At 39.4% G+C, this 25,700-nt stretch overlaps 1 protein-coding gene across 4 annotated transcripts in view; it reads right to left on the minus strand.

The window, feature by feature from the left end:
• Positions 1-25,700, minus strand: part of ASAP1 (ArfGAP with SH3 domain, ankyrin repeat and PH domain 1) — a 145,019-nt gene that overhangs the window by 96,120 nt on the left and 23,199 nt on the right. For all 4 annotated transcript variants that reach the window (XM_039715389.1, XM_039715387.1, XM_039715390.1 and 1 more), the window contains exon 3: positions 19,821-19,950. In XM_039715389.1, coding sequence (XP_039571323.1) covers positions 19,821-19,950 — 130 coding nt within the window. The remainder of the gene's footprint in view (positions 1-19,820; positions 19,951-25,700) is intronic.

Raw genomic sequence — 25,700 nt, forward strand, 5'->3', positions numbered from 1 at the left:
GCAGCTTCCTACACAAACCACGTTTCATGACTGTTGTCACAATACTCTGACCTTCCGTGCAAGTTCCTTTCTCTATTTCAGTTTCTCTTAATCTGATTAGTAAACACTCGTGACACCTGGCTGTAGTGCCAGCTCACCCACATGATTTCAGACACAAGTTTACAATGTGAGGAGTGGAGAGAACTAAATGAAATTGAGACTGAGGAAACAAAGCAAAACCATTTCCGTTTGCTGTAAGTAATGACTTGCAGGGCATAACTACTCTCTCTAAACAGTATTTTAGTTTAAATACGACACCAAATGTGAAGTTCTGCTAATGCTATGAAGTCATCTCTTAAGACTGTAAAGAGTTTCCATTAGACTAAAAAACCAAACATTTATATAAAATTATCTGAAAAACAAACAAATAAATACTCAGAACATAAACAGAAAATAAAATTAATGTACAACTTACTGTCTATCATAAGAAAAATATAAAAAGCAAGCACAGGCCATGATATCAAGACTGTAATATTTTAAATACTGACTTTAATGACCACATGGGGATAACCTTTTATATGCAACTTTAGTACTAAGATGCTGCAAAAAAAATTACAGTCCTTTGTAAAAAACAAACAAAACAACAACAAAAAAACCCCACTAGTACAAAGAAAAAAAAAATCAAAACCACAGCTTCTCCATTTTATCTTGTCAAATTTAATCCCAAAGAAATCGGATAACCAAATTTTCTAAAGCCTAGGAGGTTATCTGGGAAAGAAAAGCTAAATAAGAAACATCAACAGTTACAGGAGGAAGTATGAAACAGTACAACTGCAGTTTGCAAAGGAAACTAAAAAAGGCAAAGTAGACATTACCTGGCACAGAACTACTCCCTAATGAACATCAAAGATCCCAAAAAACCCCACACTCTGAATGCCTTCAGGCTTCAAACAAATTCCTAGCTCAATCTAATGATACATTTTGCCATCCTGTAAAGAAAAAAAGGAACTAGATGAAGAGAGCCACATGCTGAAGGTAATACACAAGACTATTCCTACACCCTGCCTGAAGAACTTCATCTCCCTTTTCATCCCTTTTTCTTTGCACAGAACTTTATCATCTTGCCTTCCCAGCTCAATCCCAGTTGCGAGGCAGATGCCTTGTTGGAATTTTTTTCATATTTAAAAACTGTCAGCCAAAACATCCAGCTCAGTAAACAAATATTCTCCTAAAAAGGAACCACAAATGGCCAATCAACAGGAACAAAAGCAATGAGAGGCAGGCAATTAATTCTTCAGCAGCAAGAGCCAAGAAGTAGGCACTGCTATGGCTCAGCCCAGTGCTGCTCGCTCCCTGCCCCAGGCACACAAGCCTGGTGAGAGCAGCAGGCTGGGGAGGAAGGCTGGTAGCAAACACCACTCCTGCTGCACATGCACACCCGGGTTAAAGGGGACTTGTGCAACACCAGAGGCTCACCTGCCCTTTGATATAAGGATATGTATTGAAACAAAGAACAAAGAAACTGCTCGGTTGACAAGTTAAGCCTGGAGGACTTACACCCTTTACTGCTGCCACGTTGCACAGGTGATCAAAAGAAAACCGAGGGAAAACCAAGCCAAAAGGCAACACGAAAAAAACAAAGTTATCCTTTGCTTTGGTCAACGGTGTAACTAAAAGTGGCTGGCTACACATTTTCCAATCCCGAATTGATCATGTCTCCTTGAAGACTGGTAATTCCACCTTTCTCCTCCCTGACCAACCCTATTCAGGAGTGGGGCAGAGAAAGGACATTCTTCCTGCAGAGAGGCAGAACTTCCTGCCAGCAGTGCCACCTGCACAATCATGTCACAACTTCTCTTGCAGAGCATGCAAGAAAGTTTCCATTTCCTGTGCAGGCACTTGTGGTTAATGCAGCTCCAGCAGCACCGAGCACAGGCTCTGCCCCACAGCAGTGCACTGACACAAGGACAGCAGAAGAGGACAAAATCTTCTCTCTAAAGACACATGGGTAACAAAGAATAAACATTTTTAATTTAACTCGTTTAACTAAGCAAGAGAAAAAACTGTGAACCGAGAGGGGGACAACATCTTCTCTCTAAAGACACATGGGTAACATTGTAAAGAATAAACATTTTTAATTTAACTCGTTTAACTAAGCAAGAGAAAAAACTGTGAACCTTACCCCTGATTCTACTAAATTAATCAGCCCAGTTTTAAGTACTTGTTCATGTTTTTGAAGTAAGCATCTGCCCAATTCTCAGATGACAACTTCAGACCAGGGTATTCTAATGTTTGCTGACCCACAGAAGTGCTGTCTCATTTTTCACACAGAAAGAAGGAAGTCTCCTGACATTTTGAACATCACCTCAGTGGACAAGGACAATGCCTGGAAAATATGTTCAGCAATCCCACTTGAATTTAGATGCTTACGTCTCCAGTGTACTTCTAAGGTTAAATTTTGCTATAATCATTCCACTCTTGGCCATGTTTTTAGCAAAGGTCAGCTGGCTAAAAGGGTCTTTTTTCCTGAAAATGTACAAATATTTGCATTATTAACCTAAGCTTATCTGAAAACACAAAAACTTTGGAAAATACATTAAAATTATGTTTCATGTGAGATGGTCTCCTGGTGACACAGTATAAACACTTACTTGTATTAAATTAGTACTCACATATAATTCTCAGTATTACAGTTTTCCAACAAGGTATGTTGGAGATCTCCTGTTCTCCAACACACAACTTCAGATCTTTGATTATAATGTTTTAAGTAATTGTATCTAAGAAAATGAATGTCTGTCTTTTAAAAAACAGAGCTTTTCAGAAAGACCACAATGAAAAAAGAGCCTGTAAATGAGATTACTAAAAGAAGACATCCTCCAAAAAGATGAAGTCATGGGCAAACAAGGAAATCATAGAAGCACTCTGCAAACTGAATGTAAAACTCAAAAACCAGGAGATATGCAGTAACAATTTTTCTAAATGCCTAAAAACCAATATATTTTTTCAAACATATTGAAAGCAAAAAGCTTGTCTTAATTCTGCTGTGAACCTCCTCTCTCAAAATGACAAAGAAACTGACAAACATGGGGAGAGGGAGAACGAAAATAACCCAAACCATGAGTTTTGTGAAGAGATACCTCAGGATCCAAATAACTTAATATACTACATCTGCTTTTTGGTGGACAAATAGGTTTGTTAGCAACCTAATTGGTACAGACTACCCAAATTTTCAACAAGATCTACCAACGCTCAACACCAAAGGTGCTTGATAAAAAACCAACTGACATGAGATGAGGACAAGCCATTCTTCCAGAGCAGCAACTGTCTAGAATTAAAGGAAACAGGAATTAACTCCAAAATGTCCATTTTGCCATTCAAGGGAAGTCATCAGGAATCAGTTCTGCCATCTGTGCAGCTCAATGTGTCCTACACTGTCTTGAAAGAATGTGGTTGGTAAAATGACAAAGTTCACTGATGATATAAGATGTTCAAGAAAGAAAACTGAAAACTAGATGTGGAGAGGTCACGTAACTTCACAAATTCTAGCTGCCCATTAAGAGAGCAGATGAAAAATATATGTAAAGGTATGAAGCAATGCACATAAAAAACCATTTTTGTAAATTTACATATATAATGTGAGTCTCTAAATCAATCATGATCATGGTAGACAAAATACAAGCTGCAGTTTTAAGAGTTTTCTTGAACTATCCTTGAATATTCAGGAGTTACCAGGATATCAAACCACTGAGGACAGAGTAAAAGCAGCACAAAAGGCATTATTATACCAAGATGAAAGTTCATAGTACATCTGCATTTTGTTCTTTGTATCTCAAAAAGTTAAAAGAGGGATATAAGAAGGCAACTAGGTTGACCTCAACTATGGAAACACTTCCTAAGGGGGTGTGATTAAATATGTATATGCTAATGTTCTTCAAGCTCAAAAAGAAGTGACTGATGTAAAGCAACAGAGGTCTACACTCTGTAAGAACAGAGGAAATAAACACAGAATTATTAATTATTTTCTCATACTATTAAAATGCCAAATTAAATCATAAGGATGCAAGTTTTAATTAAAAACTCTGCTTTTTATCTTAAACACCACATAGGTAAGATGTGAAATTTATGTTTGCATAGATGCTAACAAATTCTAATTAATGAGAAGGATATTCAAGACATCTGTGTGTTTAATAGTTTATCATCTTCAGCTCAGAAAATTTCTGAGCAGCAGATTGTTGAAATAGAATCATGGTTAAGTTTTCCTGTTAATGTTCTCCCCAAGACAGATGCTATTGATCAGTCATTGTTAAAGAGCAGGATACAGGCTTAGGAGAACTTGTGATTTGACTCAGTGGTGGCAATTTCTGGAGAAAAATTTGACAATCTAGACAAGTTTTGAGAATATCTAGAGCAAGTAAACTTTTTACTATTTCAATCATAGCACACTTCTCCACCCACAATGTGTGTTTCAATTCCTAACCATTCCCTTTTCTCATTATCATGTTCACATAAGCCAGGGAGTCTCAGAAGCTCTATGTTAATGCAGCTACAAAAATGGATAACAGGATAGAATTAATAGCAGGATAACTAGGACAGAACCAGTACAATTTAGAGGGACATACACTGTCTGTCAGAACAAACTACCCACAAAAACAAAATCTGCCAAATTGTGAATAATACATTTATTTCTGCAAAATATAAACAGCTTTTATAGAAAAGGTTGTTATCTAAGTCTTCTGGAGGTCTTGCTACAAGCACTGAAACATTTAAGAGCCATCCACACAGACTTGATATCAGTCAACTTTAGGCCCTTCAAAAAAGGGACAAGATATACAGGGTAAAACAGAAGGATGGAAAGTTGGGTGGAAAGTACTATCCAAATGTTCTGCTCAAAGTGTGAGCAGAAATTAATAAAATTTCTTTATAAATACTGCTCATTTTAATTTTAGTTTAATACTGCTGAAGTTTTTAAACATTGCTTACTCATTCCTCAGTTGAAATGAAAGTTTTCTAACATTTTGGAACAATAACATGATGCTTCAACTCATTAAGTACTAAACTATACCTGGTCCCTAGAAGATCCTGGAACATGATCATAAACTTTCATTATCTACCTTTGGCTCTATACTTCATCACATATCTCATCAAATTTTTTGGAAAGCAACATCCAAGAAGCACAACCCATTACGTACATGCATCATATGCACTTGAGGAGTACATCTATTATTCTGCTGTACATTTTCATTTTTCTACATAATCTATCTCTTCAACATATTGTTGCATTCCATTTTATATGAAGAAGAAATACTTTAAAAATTGCACACAAAGTATGAAGTAGGGCTTCTTCAAACTCAGTCAAAAGCTTCCTAAGAAGCTGTCTTGAAGTTTCAGGAAAGAAATTACATGCCTGGGTCAACTCTTTAGGCATCAGCTGAATTCTAATTAAATGCCCATATTGATGAAGAAAGAGCCCTGGTTGTCTATATCCTGCATGTGCATTGCTTAGTGGACCAGAAACCATAGCACAGACACAGAAAACCAGCAGCTCCACTCAGTTTTATACTGAGATGTGTGTACACTTTCTGTACAGATGTGTGTGAATATACCCTGACACACAGAGGGTAAAAAGTAAGGTTAGTACAGAACACAGGAGCCCAGTTGCAGGCTCCATTCACATCTTAATTGTTACCACATGTAAGACACATCCCTAAATGACCATCTGTCTCTACAGACTTCCATTTTAATTTATCCCAGCCCAGCTTCCCAAAAGGCTGAGTGGTGCTCAGTGAGCTGCTTTTCAAAACACTTTCAGTCTACTTTCAATATAAACTTCTAGGCTTGCATGTTTTTCCTTCCCATTAAAACTACATGCTACTCAAATCCTGCATTGAAAACAGACATCTTAAATTTTCTTTTTCCATTTTATGAGACTCTACTATAACTCAGAATTTTGCAATATGAATTAATTTACCTAGGGTACTGTCAAAAACACTATGATGACCTATCAGAGTTAAGGTCTTCCATTAAGGTTAAGTGTCCAGTACACCAGTGTTTTGTTTAGTTTTCTATGGTCAATTAATACATTCAGTTGCCTTCCCATGGAGGCCTCAGTACTCTCTTCATTCAGCTAGGCTACTCAACTTCAAGGCAAGTTCTCAGAAATTAAGAAATTGCAATTACTGGTCATGTGGAAAACACACTACATGATTTTTTGATTACCTCAGAAAAATTCATTAACTGGACAGGGACAAACCCACTTCTCTAGCATTCAGATGACCAAGAGATATAAATTTCTTTTTCCTGCAATTGCTTTCACATATAGGAAACAACACTAAAAAAGGCTTTCAGCATATATAAGCAATAGTTAAAAATTCACACTATTAAACCCTAGTATGCTATATATTTAACTCATCTACAGCTGTTTTGAGAGTGATCTAATCTTTATTTAAAAATCCTCAATCGTGGTCAAGCTTTAACTACATTTGTAAACTCTTCCAGTAGAAGCACCATAAACTCCACAAATGGTGGAATTATTTAGGTTGGTAGTCCAGTCCATAATGACTGGGAAGTCCTTCAAGCACAGCACTTCACTCACTGACATACAGGGATCACACCACGTGGGTGTTTCTTGCACCTAAGAACATTCACTACAGGTGCAACTACTTTTAAAGCCTCGGGCCAAGCTCCAGCTCTACTTAACAATGAACAAAGTTCAGGTTTTCTTCCTCTACCACAAGATTACAGGTTTGTTTCAAATTAGAGAGTCATATAGCAACTTGATGAGAGAATGATACTCCAAGGTGTCCTGTTGAGTAAGTCTAAAGCACAGCCTTCTGCTTTAACTTTTGGCACACGGACAAAGGTCCAGGTGCATGTTTACAACACAAATCACTCTATCAGAGAAGAGGCATCCATCCAGATATCTCTGTACACATTGTACACGTGCTTCCAGCATACTTCAACTACAAGCAAAATGTCATCACTCCACCTAGTAGTTTCCCAGTCTGAGTCATGAACCAATCAATGATTTCATACCAATGCCCAAGTCTGCAATTGCTTCCCAGGTTTATAATATGAACTGTGCTCTGCACCAGCTACATTGTATTAACTCCTCATTTCCCTTTGCTTTTCTCACAGCGAACACACAGGGAGTGTTTCAAAGAAACAGCTGCATTGCTGTAAGAGCAATCACACTATACCATGCTCACTGCAAGACAAATGAGACAGTTTTAATAAGTACTTGTCAATTTTATTGATGAGTTATCTAATGGCATACACTCATCTGGACCCAATGAAGTAGCACCATTACTTGTAGGAACAAGTTATATGTCATGAAGCAATTGAGACCATGACAGAAAAAAACAAGGCAGGACAGCTCTTTATTGTTTCCATCAAAAAGCAGCAATAGAGAGCAAAAAGTAAAACAAATCAAATTGGAAAGGAACACACAGAAAGGGAGAAAATTGCTTTGTATGCAACCAGGTTTGGCCTTCTACACAAACATTAAAGCTATGGAAAAATACCCATGATTTTTAAGATTCAAAGAGACATTAATTGCTTTCATATTTACAATATGCACAATATTCACTGATTCATTTTAAAGGAAGCTGCTTTGCTGCAACTTGTTGCCTAATTAAATAGGATGAGAAAAACAGGAAGCTGTACTAAACTACACATGAGTTCAGCAAATAGAGCAGGCTTTGCTGAAGTAAAGCAACACCATTACAGCTGTTTTAACCACAGGAAAAAAAATAAATTGAAAAACCTGTCCTAGACATGGTGGAAAAAAGCAAGCAAGGAAGCATATGGAGCACTTCAAATGAAATGGGGAGACAGGGAAGGGCAGGAAGTGAATCTGAGGGTTTAAGTCAGCAGCAAAGAGCTTCATTAAACCTGCAAACTGTCAGCAAAGAAAAAATGCCATTTCTTCTCATGTTTTCTCTGCCAGTTTAAACAAGGTTTCCTTCCAAGCACTTCCTGTGAAAGCTTGGCAACAAAACTGCCACCAGAGGATTATAAACATTTTTTTAAAAGGAGGATTTAGAGGGATCTAGCATCTCTTCCCTTATAACTGTACTAGTGAACAGACAATATTTGGGCACTTGGACTTCTGGAATTGACCCCACCCCAAAAGATTCTACTTCTCTATATGCTTGAATCATATCACCTAAGGAATACCACCATTTTTTCCAAATCTGTCAACAGACAGTTCAGGTATCATAACAGTGAAAAATAATTTAAGTAGGTCTTCACATCAAAGAGTCTTTTCAGGCTTCTTTCATCCCTCCCTGAAAGAGACTAGAGGTGGGGGAAGAAAAAACACAACCTACCAAAGGGGCAACAAAAAAAAAATCCACCACAAAACATCTCCTAAAAATTATACCATTTTAAGTGCTGCAGCCATGACAATATACTAGAAAACTAAAATATATATATATCCATCTGCCTTGCAAAAGAATCAAAATTTCATTGTTTAGCCCTAGTAGCTTTTCCCAAATAAAATAATAAAAGCTTAATTTTGGCAAAGTCTCACATGAAGAACAATTGCAAAGAAATCAAAGCATCATTTATAAGGTTTGGAAAATGTAGTGTGAGACCAGTTTTACAGTAAAAACAAACAGCTTTGTCAAAACATTTAAGACAACTTCACTCAACTTTCTATTTCTAGTTAGTAATAAATTATTACTATTTATAATTTATAGTAATATAAATTATTACTATATTTATATAGTAATATATAAACTGCTATAAACTCATTGTCTGCTATAAACTCATTGTCTGTTTTAATACATTTCAACTTCATGAGTAACACAGATAATATAAATACTTTTCCAAGATAAGAGATTGGATTGGACAACAGACATAGACTATATCATTTACATTGTCATAGCATCATCACTCTTCATTTAATTACTTTCCCTATAATTTTGACATTTAGCAAGGCAAGAAAAATACAAAGCCAAAACACAACCAACAACATCCGTGTATCTTGGATTTAAGCTACCTCCTTAAAAATTCTCAGTTAGAAGTCATCTATTCCCACTGATTTCACAAACACCATCACCATTGTATATTACATTATTAAGAACACAGGGATGGACCATCATGGTCCTGCTTACTTACAACATGGCACAGCCTGGCACAATTTTCACACTGTTATACTCATCCTGGCATCATTCAACTTTATTAAAATTCAACAGTTTCATAAACTGACAATTAACAAACAATTTTTGAAGGTTGTAAACAGGCACTCTGTCATCACTGAACAAAAGCATCCTAAGTTGCTTTTAACATCACCATTACATTATTTTAACAGCTTTTTCTTACTACACACTGCACAAAACAGCTCAACTACTTTCATTGTGTGGTACTTTCAAGCCTATGACACTGACATGTAGAGTATTAATTAAAATGGTTTTGTTTGTTTTGCATGAGCATTGCATTCATGTAGCTCGATTGCCATGTGGTTTTTTTATGTCACCAGCCTTGACTTCTGTAAGGCCTAGGACATGGTGACACACAACATCCTTGTCATCCATTAGAGAGACACAGGTTTGATGGATACAGGTTGGATGACAAGGAATTGGCTTGATGACCACATCCAAAGAGTTTGAATCAATGGCTCATCTTCCTGCACCTGGGTCCAGGCAACTCCCCCTGTATCAGAAGGCTGGGGGATGAATGGATTGAGAGGAGCAGTGTCAAGAAGCCCTTGAGGATTCCGGTGGTCAAAAAAAAAAAAAACAACGAAAAAAACAGAAATCAGACATGAGCCAGCAATGTGCAGTTGCCAGCTGCACCCTTGGCTGCACAAAGAAAAGTGTGGCCAGCAATTGCAGGAGGTGAGGCCCTGCCTGCAGTGCTGTGTCCAGCTCTGGGTCCCCAACAGAAGAGGGACATTGAGCTGCTGGAGCAAGTCCAGAGGAGGGTCACAAAGATGATCAGAGGAGCACCTCTCCTATGAAAACAATCTGAGGGCACTGGGCTTGTTAAGTCTGGAGAAGAGAAGGCTCCAGGGAAACCTGGTAGCACCTTCCAGTACCTACAGGAAGTTTCAACAGAGCTGGAAAGAGACTTTTTCCAACAAGAGTGTGTAGTGATAAGACAAGGGGGAATGGCTTCAAACTGAAATATAGTAGGTTTACATTAGCCATTAGGAAAAAATTCCCCATATTCAATGATGTTAAAAAACCTCAAGTTTCAGTAGGTTTAGATTAGCCATTAGGAAAAAATTCCCCATATTCAATGATGTTAAAAAACCTCAAGTTTTTAAAGCCTAACCAAAATAGGATATCTATTGTGCAGTCTCATAAGAAGACAAGTCTCCCAACAAACAAAATGTGCTATATTTTATTCTTTCCCGCCTCCCCCATCCCTAGTAAGTTTTTCTGAAAACTACAGAAAAGATTAAGTTTTGTATTAAGGACACTTCTTGAGGGGTCTTTCCCTCTTCTGTCCAAAATTCTTCTTTGAAAAAAGAACCAAAAGATCATTTACTTGAAAAGTAAAACATATTACAAGAAGAAAGGAAATTAGTGTAGTAAATTCAAGGTGGGAGCTCTAGAATTCAAATCACCTTCCTACAAAGAAAAGTTAGTAACAAAAATTAACCCAGCAGAGACATAGTCCAGCTGTAACACAGTTAAAACTTTACAAAATAAGTTAGCTGACTTTCTAGAAGTACAGATTGATAATTTAAAATTAATCATATAATTTTCTAGCATTCAATAACTATTCAAACTATTCCTTAAAAAAAAAATCACACAAAGCCCCAAATACAAGCTTTTTCATCTACACTTTTGCAGAAGTGTGAGTAGTATCCCATTTTCTCTATTAAAGCAGTCTTCCACTGAAGGAAAAAAAAAATATCAATTTTCTTACACTGTTTTTTTTAGGTTTAAATGTGCTGTTTTTCCAAGAATAAGCTCACTGTAAACTCCTACCTGAAAACACAAAAACACATTCATGAAACTAAACAACCACTTTACTCTGCCTTCTTATGTTCTAAAAGATTAAATCATGCAGTCCAAACAATTTTAAGGAGCCTACTTCTACAGTCCAGTGGAGTTTTGAATGTCTCTGAGGACAAGAGGTTTCACATTCTCTCTGAGCACTTGTTCACCGGACTCATGGTTCAAAACAAACAAGCCCCCAAAATAATAATAATAATAATAATAACAATAATAATAATAAACGACAAATATACCTGCTCAAAACCTTCTCAAAAGTAATCAGAATTTCTACTCTATCAGTTTTCTCCCTTTACACATACTACATAGTTGGAGAAATCAATATGATCTTCCCTTAGTCTCTAGTCCAAGGCTGAAGAAGTCTAGTTTTCCCTCATTAAGTGATGTGCTTTAGGCTTTTAATCATCTTGGTAATCCTCACCTGGACTTGTGGCAGTCTATAATATCTTTCATGTATTGGTGAACCCCAAACACAGTACTTTAGATGTGGTCTCACAGTTCCTCACAGAGGGGAAGAACCACTATTTTCTGGCTGCAACTTTACTAACACAGCCCAGTACGTGGCTGGCCTTTGTCACTGAGAACCCACACTCAACAGCTCATCCACCTGAGTCCAAGGTTCTTCCTTAGGAAGCTGTCTTCTGGCCAGCCTGTACTGCTGCACGTGGCAACTCCATCCATCCCTGGGGCAGGATTTCATATTTCTCTTCAATGAGTCACACAAGGCTCCTCCTGTATCAGGCAACTTCTCCAGGTTCCACTGAAGGGTGACTGCTGTCAGCACATTGAACAACTTGGTATCATCCAAATAAACTTGATGAGATCACACTCAAACTCACCATCCACACAATAAAAAGATACCAAATAGCTCTAATCCCAAAACTGATCCTGGAAGGCACTGGTGCCACTTGCAGCCCGATGCCAGCTGGCCTTTGCTTCACTGATCCCCAGCCTCTGGGCTCGGCAGCCCAGTCCATGTCCCACCCACCCTGCAGATCCCTTACCTGGTCCATCTCTCACCAGCTTGGACACAAGGCTCCCAGAGCACACCATGTCTAAGGTCCCACAGTCCTACAGACTCTTGTTTAGCAGGAAGGTACCTCCAGCACCATACTGCTTTTTAGCTCTTAACCAAGAGAAAACCAAGAAATTAAAAGACTCTACTGGCATTGTGAGTTTCTATTTCTGCATCAGAACAAGTTTTACATTTCTTCTGTTAAGAAATGTAACAAGCAGGATAAAACAAGAAAGATCAAGACAGAAGTGGCTATTTAAAAGAAAGAAAAAGCATACATTTTCCAGCTTAACCACAGCAACAGCACAACTTCAGGCCTCTCTTTTCACCACTGACTAAAAGAGACAAGGCCACATCCACCCACATGCACATCTATGTTTGTAAAGGGGGAAATGGAATAATTACATTTTGTTGCTTTTTCACAGGATCATTAAAGAATCCATAATCACCACAATCAAGCCCACTGTACTCCAAAATCTTACTTGTCACAACGCTTATACAAAAGCTCAGCATTAGCCCACTGATAGTGATATTTACAACCCATTACATATAGCTACAGATAAATAACACTGATCAACACTCTCTCTTTAGAAATATAAAATAACTGTTTGTTGCACTTCTCAGCAGGGAGTGGACCTCCAGCTGCACTCCCTCAGAAAAGGAAACTCATGCTATTATCTCAGGGGTTTTCCTTTGCACTCACCAATAAACTTTAGACCTCTTGGCCAGTATCAAACAAACCTGGTTGAACAGTCTCGAAGAGAAGTACGAAAATATGCTACTAACTGGACTCTGAGAAGTCTCCCATGAGATATAAAAATGCTATTAGTTGAGAGCCCTTTTTTTAGAAAATGCTTATATTGCCTACCTTTGCACTTGAAACAATACTGATAATTAGCATTATCAGCTTGATTCTGCCTAATGGTTTTATTGCAAGGCACTATTCCATTCAAAATGAGATGCTATGATCTTTCTTACAATTATCCTCTGTAAATTTACTTCACATCTGCTGTTTAAAATTATTAACAGTTACTTTATTCATATTGTTACAAATCACAAAGACACTTAAGAAAATTGAGTTTTACTCTTCATAGTAAGGAACATACTGGAAATTAAATCAACCAATTTCATTCTGTTCTGAATCATTCATGTGCACTCGTTCAGTGACACCCTGCTAAAATACAAACATGGCTTTGTGGGTTGTTTCCCACTCTCTGTTTTCTTCAAAGTACTTTTTTATTGCTTTTTAACTATGGAAGGTATCTCCACAGGACTCAAACCTAAACATGAAACTCAGCTTTAAGTTGTGTCACTTTAAGTGTCTCCCCTCCATCAGGGCCAAGTTCCCATGACTACATGGTGCACACTCTGTCAGGGTTTATCTGCACAGCATACTGAACAGGGTGCACCAAAGAGCACTTTCACAGCTTCCTAACTGATGAGTAAACATGAAGAAGCCTGTTGGGAGTTCAAAACAAGAAGCAGTACTTCTCAAAAAAACATAGGAGGTACCAAATGCAGTAAATACTTTAAAAATATGCCTAAAATGAATACAAATTCTCAAAAGGCAAAGCTAATTCATCTGCCATGACTGAAACTTTGAGCCACCAGTGTTTCTTATTTTTTCTCACATCAGTCACATTTAAGTAAAAGGAGATTGCCTGCTTATTACAGACAAATGCTTTGACTGCTATCAAATGAAGGGTAAAACTGATTACACACTAAATGAATAAATAGTGTAGCATGCAAATATAAAAACATCCTCAGCTGCATTTTAAATACAATACACTGCTGTCAACTCCATCTGTATCACATTTTCAGTATTGTGATCCAGAGTCACCCATGTGCTCTCACTGTGGCCTCTGTATTTCAGAATGCTCACATGCCCATTTTTACATCTCTGTTGCAATTTGTCATTCAATGCAAAAGCAGCAACAATTATCCTGAGTTTTATTAACTACACAAATTTTTCTTATCCGTTCTTTTTAGGACGGTTTGCTATCAAAAGCATATTTCCTCAAAAACTGAAGATTGCTCATGGTCTGTTACATAAAAAACCAGCTTGGAAGAACAAAGCTCTCTATGATGCAAGACTGCTTCTAACTGACATAAGTAATCGTTTACAAGGTTAGGAAAAGCTGGGTTTAAGTCTAGTGCTGCTGGAGTTCCCCGAATTCACCTCCTAAAAATATATTTTAATTAAAAAAAAGGAGAAATACAATGGTTAGGATGTTACAATTTATTTCTTGCAATTATATAGAAGTGATGCTTCAAAAGAAATTAAGTGACAGAAATGTTCTACTTTTCTATTTTCTTGATGCACACACAAGACAGATCCCACCCATTATGACAGCCCAAGCTAATGAACAAAGTCAATGCATAATACCAGCTAAAGTTGATTCAGAATGGAAATGCTCCTTTCTAATGCATGGTTTCACCTGCCTCCCTTGATAGAACATTTTGTCACTGGAAAAGGATCTTGTGGTAGAAAAGTGTATGAAATCACCACCAGAAGATCTGATGTTATACCAGTTTCAGTGCTACACAAGTTTCAACAAAATTATAGGGAGGAAAAATGCTGTCCCCTCAGCCTCATGCCAAAAGTCCCTCCTCACAGTAGAATAAGAAATAAATGCATAAACTGAAGCCCACAGGGAAAGCTACATATGGGAAACTGTGAAAATGATTCATACACAACACATTTTGAAATAAAAAATTTTAAAAAGGTAAAACAAAAAAAGTAACAACCCCATGCTTTCCCCTTTCCCATCTCTAATCTTAGAGATGTATCCATGACATGAAGAAGAACATGAGAAATCTTCTCCTTTCAAGCTATGTTAGATTATACCAAACTTGCACCAAGAACAAAATGTGTATGAGGCTGAGCAGGAGCCAGACAGTTATTCTTTTACTGATGTATATGCACACATCTGTTATAGGACCAGCACAGACTGACAGACTGCTGTATTCAGGCAGATCAGCACAGTGAGAAACAAAATGAGCAACAATCATTGCAGGAATAGTGTTGGTTTGGGGTTTTTTTTAAAATTAAAAATGAAAACATAACAAAACCAAAACCTGAAAGCAAAATGCAAACATATCTGCAACCAACCTAACTGTCAGAAAGCACATTTTGAGTTTTCAGCTTCTCAATCAAGTGTAAAAGAAAGAAAGACATAACATTAATCATTAAAGAAGTTCAAAAATTACAGAATTACAACAGTAAAACAGGCATTAAACTGCAAAATCAGCACTATCACAACTGAAGCTATTCTTTATTTTATCATCAGCTTCTAGCTGTCCCTTCATATCTACCAGCTTGACTAAAAAGAATTTAAATATTTAAGCTTAATCTCTGTCTCCAGACAGTCCTGCACAACATCTGCTACTTTAAGAGAAAGACTCAGAACTGCCTGGTCATGATAACTGAGCTATCCCTTGAGTGCAAAGATGTCCTTTCAGCTGGAGCTGGGACACAGCAGAATGATAATCAAGTCAGCCTTGTGGTGATCCCACATGTGCACTACTTATTCTCAGAACAGATGTCATCATTCTCTAAAAATTCCAGCTAGCTCACAAAGTAATATTAATTCAATGATTAAAATCAACTTTTCAAAATCTATTTGAGTAATACAACTCATGGAGCTTCTCTGGATTTAAAAGCATGTCTGGTCAAAACAAAGCAGAGGCTGTATTTTAACAAACTGTATCAGTGATCTGTCTGTATTTAACACTTAGGCTTTTTACTTTAAAAAAGTAATTAGCTATCCATTTACATATGCAATAATTCCCTCTTGATATGATCATTACAGATTCATATAATGGTTTGGGTCAGAAGAGACCTTAAAGGGCATCAAGTTCCACTCCCTGCCACGGGCAGGGACACTTTCCACCAGACCACACTGCTCCAGGACCCATCCAGCCTGGCCTTGAACACTTCCAGGGATGGGGCACCCACAGCTCCTCTAGGCAGCCTGTTCCACTGTCTCACCACTCTCACAGTAAAGAATTTCTTCCTTATATTTAATTCAGTTTAAAGCCATTTCCCTCTTGTCCTGACACTCCACACCCTTGTAAAATGTCCCTCTCCAACTCTCTTGCAACCACCTTTAGTCTGGGATGCTGCTCTAAAGTTTCCCCAGAACCTTCTCTTCTACAAGCTGAAAAGTCCAACTCTCTCAGCTCTTCTAAAGAGGAAAGGTGCTGCATTATAAAAAAAATCTCCCACCTGCATGCAGAAATATGTTAAAAATCTTTTTTTGCATGGATGTAAGATTATGCTGAAGAACAAAACAGAAAGGAATACAGATTGCAAATTCTCTCAAATTTGACCTATAGTACAATATAATGGTTGTTTCTCCCTCCCTCTAGGCTTTTTTGAGAAAAAGCCCTCTTATTTTAGCAATAGAATGAATTTTAAAATGTGTGTTTTCTTGGAGGCAATAACATAACACTCATGCTCTAAAAAAATATTCTAAAACAATCTTGGTAATTACTGTTAAAGATGCCTAAGCCTGGCTAGAGATGTGGCAGGTTTTTGTTTGTTTTTTATTTTTTTTAATCTGATGTGACTGGATGATAAAAATCTAAGATTGGTCACTTAAAAGGAAAAAAAACCCTTCCAAATCCTCCTAAGTTTCAGTAGTTTTAAACAATGTAGCATCAAACCTTCCTATTCAATAAACTGCTACAAAGTAGCATGTTCTTACTACTGTCTTTGATTAACATTATGATTGATTTAAACAAAGTTTAAATTGGGTGGAGGATTTTCTTTTGTCTTTTTTTGTTTGTCCTTTGTCTTTTTTTTTTTTTAAATAAGTTGAGAACAGAGAAGTACTTTGGAGGAGCACTTCCATGGTTCTCATTTTGAGGTAAGCCCTTGTGTTTTGTTAGGGCTTCCACTGAAAACTTATTGAATGCAAACTCATCAGAATCAGTAAACATGGCTGCTCTGATTTTTCAGTTGAAACTTGCTCCAAAATTGCATCTAACTGGATCCAAAATCTCCTCTGAAAATGATTTAAATAGGAAAAAGAGTGGTAACTAGGAGATAATATGTAGCAATTCACCCAGCTGAATAGACTGGCCCTCGACTGATGGACAAGCAATTGAGGAAAATCAGCCAATGAGTCGATCACCTCTTATTATTGCAGAAAACTTGCTAGTTGTGATGCAGGAACACTAAGTTCACAATTTTTTAATAACATCAGGGAACTAGGTAAAGACATCTGCACACAAAACCATTTCTCTTTCGTCACATTCTTTATGAAAATGTGTTTCTTATCTAGCCACTGATCTGAGCTACAGCAGGAATTACACCAGACTCAGGCTGGGAAACAGAACTAGCTTTCATTAAATCTGTTTAATTTCACTTCCATTTCTGTTCAGAAAACAGTTCCAGTTTGCAACGTTGCTTAGAATAAAGAAAATAACTAGTTAATCCACAAACTAGCTTACAGGCGCTGAGGTAGGTGCAGGTTGTGCTGAATTAAATTAGCTGGAAAATAACGACCTAGGGTACTTCAGGCAGCAGCACCATAACAGCACGGAGCCTGCAAAAGGCCAGGGAGAGCTCCAGCCCAGATGCAAGATCCAGTTAAAAATCAAACAGCTGCAAGGAACCATCCCCTTGGCCTTAACACAGCAGGCTCAACACTGAAGTTCAGGAGCTGCTTGAGGAGTTCTTAGGTCATCCACAACACATCAACAACAGCAGCAGGAGCTACAGAACACCCACTTCAACCATTGGTTTTAATCCCATTTCACAGAACTCGCTGCTTTAGGTAAGCAGGTGTATAGAAAGCAACCCAGCTTGAAAGCAGCAGCAGCAAAACTCTGTCTTCACTGTAATTGTAGCTTGCATGCACCAAGACTCCAAAGGAGCCTTTTGCTAGCCACATCCTGACTGCATTTCCCCATGCAAATTATTAACTATAAATTTGGGAGAGTTGCAGATTTTTTGCACATGTAACAGTAGAGCCTGTTTAAATCTTGTTTCCCACCAAATAAAGCTTTTTTGTATTTACAGATAATAAAAAAAATAATGCAAAACAAGTCCAGTTTAAACTGCAATCAGTTCAAATAGAGCACATAAAACAGTTACACAAACAAAAGAAATGCAAAGAAGAGCAACACAAGCAACAGAAGTATCCACCATTCTTTATTCCCTGATTTACTGTGAAATCTGACATAAAAACTTCTAAAATACACACAGTCCACAAAAATAGTGCAGAACACTGTGTATTTATCTTCTATATTTTGTTTCTCTTTGGAAAGGCATTATCACATTCAGCCTGCACTGATGTATCTCCCAAACCATGAAAGCATAACACTGTGTATTCTTACCCTAGAAGTAAGTTGCCAGTGATGAAAAAATATATATTATTTAACTCCATGCATGCTGTCAAGTGTACTAACAAGCACATCAATGTCTGTACCTATTCCACAGAGTTAAGAACAGGGGGCAGCAATTCTGTCAAACACCAACCTAACAGGTTGATTTTTGAGAAATCTGTCAGTGGTCATGACTTAGTTACAAGAGAAAAGAAAAACCAAACCAGTTACAGTTACAGAAAAGTTACAGATGTTAATCTAGGTTACATAATAAAAATAAAACAGATAATTCTAAATGTGAATTTACAATCACTCTGGTCAGTTGCCACAAACAATAGCGCTGTTACAGTTTTGAACATAGACAGCTTTTCTATTAAAACTTCAGCTGATCTGAATCCTGTGGGATTATATTTCCATACCCAAGACTATCAAGCAAACACCATAATTAAATAATTAATACTCTTTCCTTGCATACCAAATATTTTGCTCATGCCAACACATGCAGCAGAACTAAAAGACTATATTAAATCCATCTCCTAGATACACGCTGGGTCCTGAAGAATTGACAAATACTTGATGAACTAAGTGCATAATCCAAAACAACTAACTGCAGCCTCTGCAACAATAGCAAAAATCTGTCTTCTTTCATGTCATTATGCTCATACCTTCAAGCAAACACAGGACAAGAGAAGAGCTGTACAGTCTTGTTTTAAAGTCATTTGGAAGACATTTCCTCATAACCACGGACCTAGTCCATAAGAAATCATTCTGAAACCTCAAATCAGAAGCAGTGGACTGATATTCCTTGGAAACCAGCTCTGGAAGTTTACCCATTTTCATGCTCCTATTTCTTGACAGCAGAGAAGGGTGAACATTTAAATGACGCTCATAACAAGCATGAAAAACCCCAGCACTGAGGCTTCAAGGTTGAAGTTCTGAGACCGTATAATCTCTTCTGCTGCAATATTTTGCTCTTCTCCTTCCACCAATTCTGTTTTCATATATTTCCCTCACTCCACATTCATCTCTTCATCCTCATTTCTTAAACCAAGTCTCCCTTGGCAGATTTCTACGGGCAGAGTCCTCTGCTTACTTGATGTAATGAGTGGCTGGGGAAAACCTCTACTAATGCTCCCAAACAAAACTCACCCTTCATCTTCCCTCTAAAAACCCCAACATTCACGCTTTTTTTTTTCTCCCTCCTGCAACAACTGACAACACTGAAAACCCCAAGAAGTACCACAGCAACATTTAAGTTCAGACAACTGCTTTACGCACTAATCTTTGAGACGCCCGAGCAGGAAAGCTTTCTGTAACTAGCTCAACACAAGGGCAAAGTCCCACAATTAAAAGACCAGATTACATGCATACCAACGCCTCTGGCTCCTGTGGATTTGGGCGGGTGGTGCTGCCCCGTCCCTGATGCTCTCTCAAAGGCATACAGAAAAAGAAATTAATAAAAAGGAACAAAAAAGGGGGGAAATGGTAAAAAACAGGGGATAGGGGGTGGGATGTGGACGATTTACCTCTTCCAGCAGCGTGACCGTGTTCCTGCAGTTCTGCAAGCGGGTGGTGAAGCTGGAGGTGGTCGGGGAGTTGTAATCCTCTGTGGTCTCGGCGATGAACTCCGACACGGTGATCTGGTCCGGCATGATCCTGCCCCACCGGTAAAGCCCAGGAGAAGCCGGGCACACAGATCCGGAGAGAGGGAAAGCCAAGTTTCGAGGGGAAAGGTGGGGGGGGAAAAATAAGAAAACGAAAAAAAAAAAAAAGCAGAGGGAAGAAGATGTTAACAGCCAGCAGAGACCCGCAGCATCAAAGCACCGGAGCCGCAGAGGGAGGCTGAAGCTTCGCCCTCTGCATCCAGGCTCTCCCCGGCCGCCCCCTCCTCCTCCGGGCAGGAGGTGAAGGGGGAGAGGCCCCCGCGCGGCGCCCCTCGCTCGGCCCTGCCGGTGGGGAGCGCTCCCGCGGCCGCCTCCGAGCAGCCCAGCTCGGCCCCGCCGCGGCGCTGCGGGGAGGGNGCCGCGGGGCCGCGCTGACGGGCACCGCTGACGGGCACGCGCCGCCCGCCGCCGCTACGCGCGACAACGAGGAAGCGGCTCCGCGCAGGCGCGGCCGGCGCTCCCCTCCCCCGGCCCCGCGGTTTCTGAGGGGGGGAGGCTGCCGCTCTTTCGTTTTCTTATCTTAAAAAAGGGGTTTTTGGTGGAAGCTGACAAGGGCGGGGCTGCAGTGCTGTCCCTAAGCGGGAGAATGAGCTTCCCGTGCCTTCTGGCAGCGGGGAGGGACCATGCCCACCTCGGGCTGCGGGTCCGCTCCCGCTCCAGGGAAGCCCCAGGGCGAGTCGGAGGGTCTCTTGCTTCTTTTTTTTCCCCTTCCTTAAGTCCGTCACAGCCGGTCGGAGCCCATCCGCCGGTGATGTAGAGCCGAGGATTCGTGCAGCCGCCGCTGAGGGAGCCACCCCTCTCGGCAGTCTTGCCTGCATAGGTTTTTACGCTCCTTAGTCTTAGTTAATTTTTAAGAAGTCCTGCTATGGTTTAGAGAAGCCCTTGAAGTTGCTGTTGCCGATTTTGCTAGTTTTGTTCCTAAGCCTTGCCAGAGCTGAGCTGCCTCAGTGCTGCCGTGGGTCTCACAGCCCAGCGCGATGTCCCAGAGCAGCACTGGCCAGAGACCCAAACCGCGGGCTCACAAACAGTATTTCTGAATAGTTAACATGTCCTTTATCCATTGTTGTATCACGTAAGTCAGGGAACTGACAGACAGACAGACAGACCCTTTTTTTTCCTTTTTTTTTGGGGGGGGGAGTCCCATATGTTATTTCTAAAGAAGGCTAAGTCTCAGGAGGCTCCAGTAATTGTGGTCATCTGCTGCATCAGTGTGATTTATTTAGCCATACTGTGTGATTTCCTCCTCCTTATATTTGGGATTCTCTCCACAGAAGCTGGGCCATTTAGGAATGGCAAATATTCTCAATTCTGAACAATTGAGAATGAGCAATATGGCTGTATCCATTTCAAAAGATTTTATGTTCTCTGTATAAGTACCTACCACATTACAATGTGGTTAGGCTTGTACATGGTTTTGTATGTAATTCTAATAAAATGCCTGTGCAACTCAGAAATAGTTTACAGTATTTAGTATTTAACTAAAACCTGCAATGCCTGAGTAAGGATAAAAAGGAGATGCCTGATTTGAGTATACCCATAGAAAAAAAGACTTCTATGCAGTTCTGTCAGCAAAAATATGACCAGTACTCCTGAGCAGTGGTCCTGCCTGAACATGTTTCTGTATTTCATTGCCTCAGTAGAAGCCCTCCAGATGGCCATGTGATTGCTGCTGCTGCTGCTGCTTCACGTGATCCAGCTTTCTGGCACAAAGGCTCTGAGCTCGTACAGATGATTGTTAAACGTCATGAGACTCTGAAAGGTAGAGTAGGCAAGAGGAGGAGGAAGCCAAGAAAAGAACTGTGTGGGAGTTACAGTGAAAAATGAATTTGGGCAAAAAAAAAATGAAGCACTGAAGAAGCAGCGGGAGGGATAGGAAGAAAATCAGTTGATGATCATGTTCATAGGAGCAGTGGAGGAGGAAGAGAGACCAAGAAGATAAAAATGGCTGATGGCATCAAAAGCAGTGTGGAAAGAAGAGTAAAGAATTGGCTGGGGGGTTGGGCCAGGGAAGAGCTGTTGGTAACATCCAAAAGAGCTGTTTTGGCCTAGCCTGCTTGGAAACTGGATGGGTGAGAGATGTGGCCTGAGGGCCAAGCTGGGTCTCTGTGGTCATCCCCTATAATTTCCTGCTGAACATCAATCATGGACTGTCACACAGCTGCTCCTGGTGGTCCACGGGTCAGCCACAGTGTTCACATTAGAAAGGTTCCTGATCCCTTGCTGGCAGATTTCAAGTGAGGATAAATCCATCACACTGGTGGACAAACTGGTTTAATTAATGGGGTACTCTCACTGTTAGGGTTGAATTGTTCTTCTTCAAGTTGAAGTTATTGAGCTTGACCATTAATCTCTTGATTGTAAAATAACCTCATCTGTTATCCCAAAAAATCCCCCCAGAAACTGAACATACTGCTGAAGACATAATTTCTTTGATACTATTTTGTGCAAATTTAAACTACAGAATTAAAGAGCATATTCAACCAAGAAAGGGAGTAGACAGGCCAGGGAAACTGTAGCAGTGAAGAGTGACAGAAGTGAAGGCAGAGCAGAGAGTAAGTGCAACTGAACTTTTGTGTTTCCTTATCAGGGAAAAAAGTTGTCTTTTAAATGTATAAGAAATAGAATGAATACAGAAGAATACTGGTAAATAAAGAGAATGGCACAATGCCTAAAAATGAAAAAGGAAGATCATAGCTGCCTTTTGGTCTGTTTTTGACAGTTCTGAAATTGTTTACTCTGCCAGAGAGAATACAGTCCTCTGTTTTGCTGCTTAGAAGCAGCATTTCCCCTTCCCCTATTCCAATGTTACTAAAGAAAATAGCCCTACAGGCATGACCTCTTTAGACTTAGATTATTTTCATTTAAACTCACTGGAAACAAGATCACTTAATTAATATAATGTTAATAAAAATATACAAGCTGCCTGTAGAAATGTGCTAATGTTTAAACTAGTCAAATTATGTAAGTATTTCAAATAGTATTCAGTGATTTTCAGATTTAACCATGTTTCCTGTTTTGAATTGCGATCAGTATCTGAGATTCAATTCTAAATTTGTAAGATGCACCTCTCTATAAATTGTCACTAACTGAAATCACTGTTTCACTTCACAAATGTCAAAGAATAATCATCAGAGTGTGAAAGTTATATTTCACAGCGTCTGCTGTAACCCTGTCTTAGTCTGTGCTAGGTCCTGGATGAGGCTGTGCCACAGCCTTTTTCTCATGGAAGGTTTGCCAATGAAGTTATGCTTATTTCAATCCTCTTGGTATTCTGAAGTGAAATACATCTTGTCCATCCTGGACAAACTAATGCCAGTGAGGATCATGCAAGCAGCACTGGAAATCACTGGAAATCACATCCTTACTGCTGATGCATTGCAGTCAAGGAAATTGTGCTGTCTTGCCATCCCACCCAGTGATTCAGTCTACAGATCCACTCGATTGCCTGGCTTTTCTTGTGATTGCAAACAGAAGAGTTAATTACAGCAAACTGGCAATAATTCTGCAGTACTGGTGATAGTCACCATGCTTAGGGAGGGGCTAAGGAGCACAGCAATGACAAACCGCCGACACAAGTGTTGTGCAATAAACTGAACAGCAATGATAGTATTCTTCATTTTATAGTATTTTGGACAGCTTATATTTAGATTGAGGTCATCAGTTCCCTCACAGGAGCTGAGCAGGAGTGAACAGGTGATGATGTTGTCATCACTGTGAACTTTGCAGCATGACCAGTATGTGCCAGAGGTGAAGAGCTACATGGCACTTGCACAGCTCTTCACATCATCAATGCAATTACCTATTGAAACCACACAGCAACGAGGTAGAGAACAGCAAGATTATATTTCCACTATAGATAAGGAGCCAGATAGATGAGTCTGTGGCTGTCTAGCTTTAGTCATGCAAAGTCAGCTCTTCAGGGTATCAACACCTCATCTAGGCTGAAGCTGGTGCTGAACCTCCTGTGGGATGTGATTATGCTGCCTGCAGAGAGCAGCCCCAGGACCACCCTGAGGTCACACTTCCCTGCTGCATAGGAAGCAAACTCACAGATGCAAACTCAGGTGTGGTTGCTGCTTTTGGAAACAAGCTTGACCCAGGTCCCTGGCTGTGCACCAGTGTGTTGTCAAGCATGCTCAGACAAGCTGCCTCCAGGGCCATTTGCAACCTCTCCAGTGTGGCAGGGAAATGAGTTGTTAGCTGGAAAATGGAAATCACAGCACACATGGGTTCTGTGCAGTGACTCCTGATTACTGTGGGTGTAGTCATGGCAGGATCTCACATGCCAGATTCAGGGGGTTTTGATTCTCAAATATGAACATGATGATGCCTTTTTGCAAATACAGGTTTACAACCACACTCATTTCTTGACTTGCAAGGTTTCCATCTTGGCTGTTACTGCAGATAAAAGTGCTGATTTTATAATATGACAGTAGTGTTTAACTAAAACATCAAATCATTGAAATGCATATGCTTTTGTTAGTAAACAATATAGTTGTTCTTTTTATGTTCCTTAGCATCTCCACAAACATGGAGAGTGTCACTGGCTCAACAGCAAATAGCAACAGAAGTAGTGTGCTAAAATGCATCAGGAAAATATCCTTAGGCTATGTTTCTCTACTATACTGCTATCCTGAATACGTTTGTGGTTTGGTGTTAGAGTCATCCATTTCAGCTAAACACAGCAGTCAGGAGTACTTCCCATCCTCCTCCTGATCCTAACTCTCTTTATGAGATTGTTGTATCACATCAGGCATCCATGGTATTTGATACCTGATAAAGCTGACTTGAGGTTCCCTGAAAAAACATCTATATGGTAAATTGCCGTTCCTACATTTTTATAGTTTCATTTTCAGATAACTTCTGACAAAATTAATGGGAAAGGCTTATTTAAATTTATGGCCATAATACTAGTATATCCACACTGTTTCTGAATATCAGCTCTTTTGAGTTAGATGCTGGGCTTAGAGGATAAAAGAAGCTTCAAATCAACAGGAATCTCAGCAGGATAAGTTATGCTTTTGGTTTTGGAATATCTCACGTGCTAAAACTCAGTAAACGTTTTTTGTTAATGGAACTCTCATAGTTTTGTTTTGCAAAGCAAAAACACCCTTTTTATGTAAGGACAAGTAACATCATCACTTTGTACTTCAGCAGGAAATGTTTAGTCAGGAGGCGTTTCACCTCCAGGAGCTGTGTCCTCTCAGAGGATGGTCGGATGGCTGACAGCCTTGCAGGAAATGTAACAGCTACGTATTTTAACCTGCAGCATGTTTGCACGTTTAATATCACATAAGTGCATGATGTACTCACAGGAAAAGGCAAAGTCTATTTTAAACACTGAAGCCTACATCACACATTGTGACTGGTGCTAATTCGCTTGAAGGGAACGTACATGGTAAACTGCAGAGTGTTTCTACTTGAGGAAGAAGGCTGTTGGCTTTGACATTTGCAAACAAACCTTTGCAATTATTATGTTACTGGGACCAAATAGTCAGGTAACTTTTCAGTAAAAGAAAACTTCTTGCCTGTGTCACACCGCTGAACATGAAGATCAAAATCCAGGTCCAGCAAACACGCTGATTGCAATTCTGTGTTTTTATGGGACAGTATCTGCTAATGTGGCTTATGAACTACATGAGCTGTGTCAAGAATTTGTGCTGCTGCTGTGACTGTGTTGAATCCAAGAATCAGCTGATTTCAATTTTAATACTGGCATCTCCCACCATTTGTCTTCATCTG

The sequence above is a fragment of the Passer montanus genome, unplaced genomic scaffold (genome assembly GCF_014805655.1).
Source record: "Passer montanus isolate IOZ18808 unplaced genomic scaffold, ASM1480565v1 scaffold33, whole genome shotgun sequence".
NCBI lineage: Eukaryota > Metazoa > Chordata > Aves > Passeriformes > Passeridae > Passer > Passer montanus.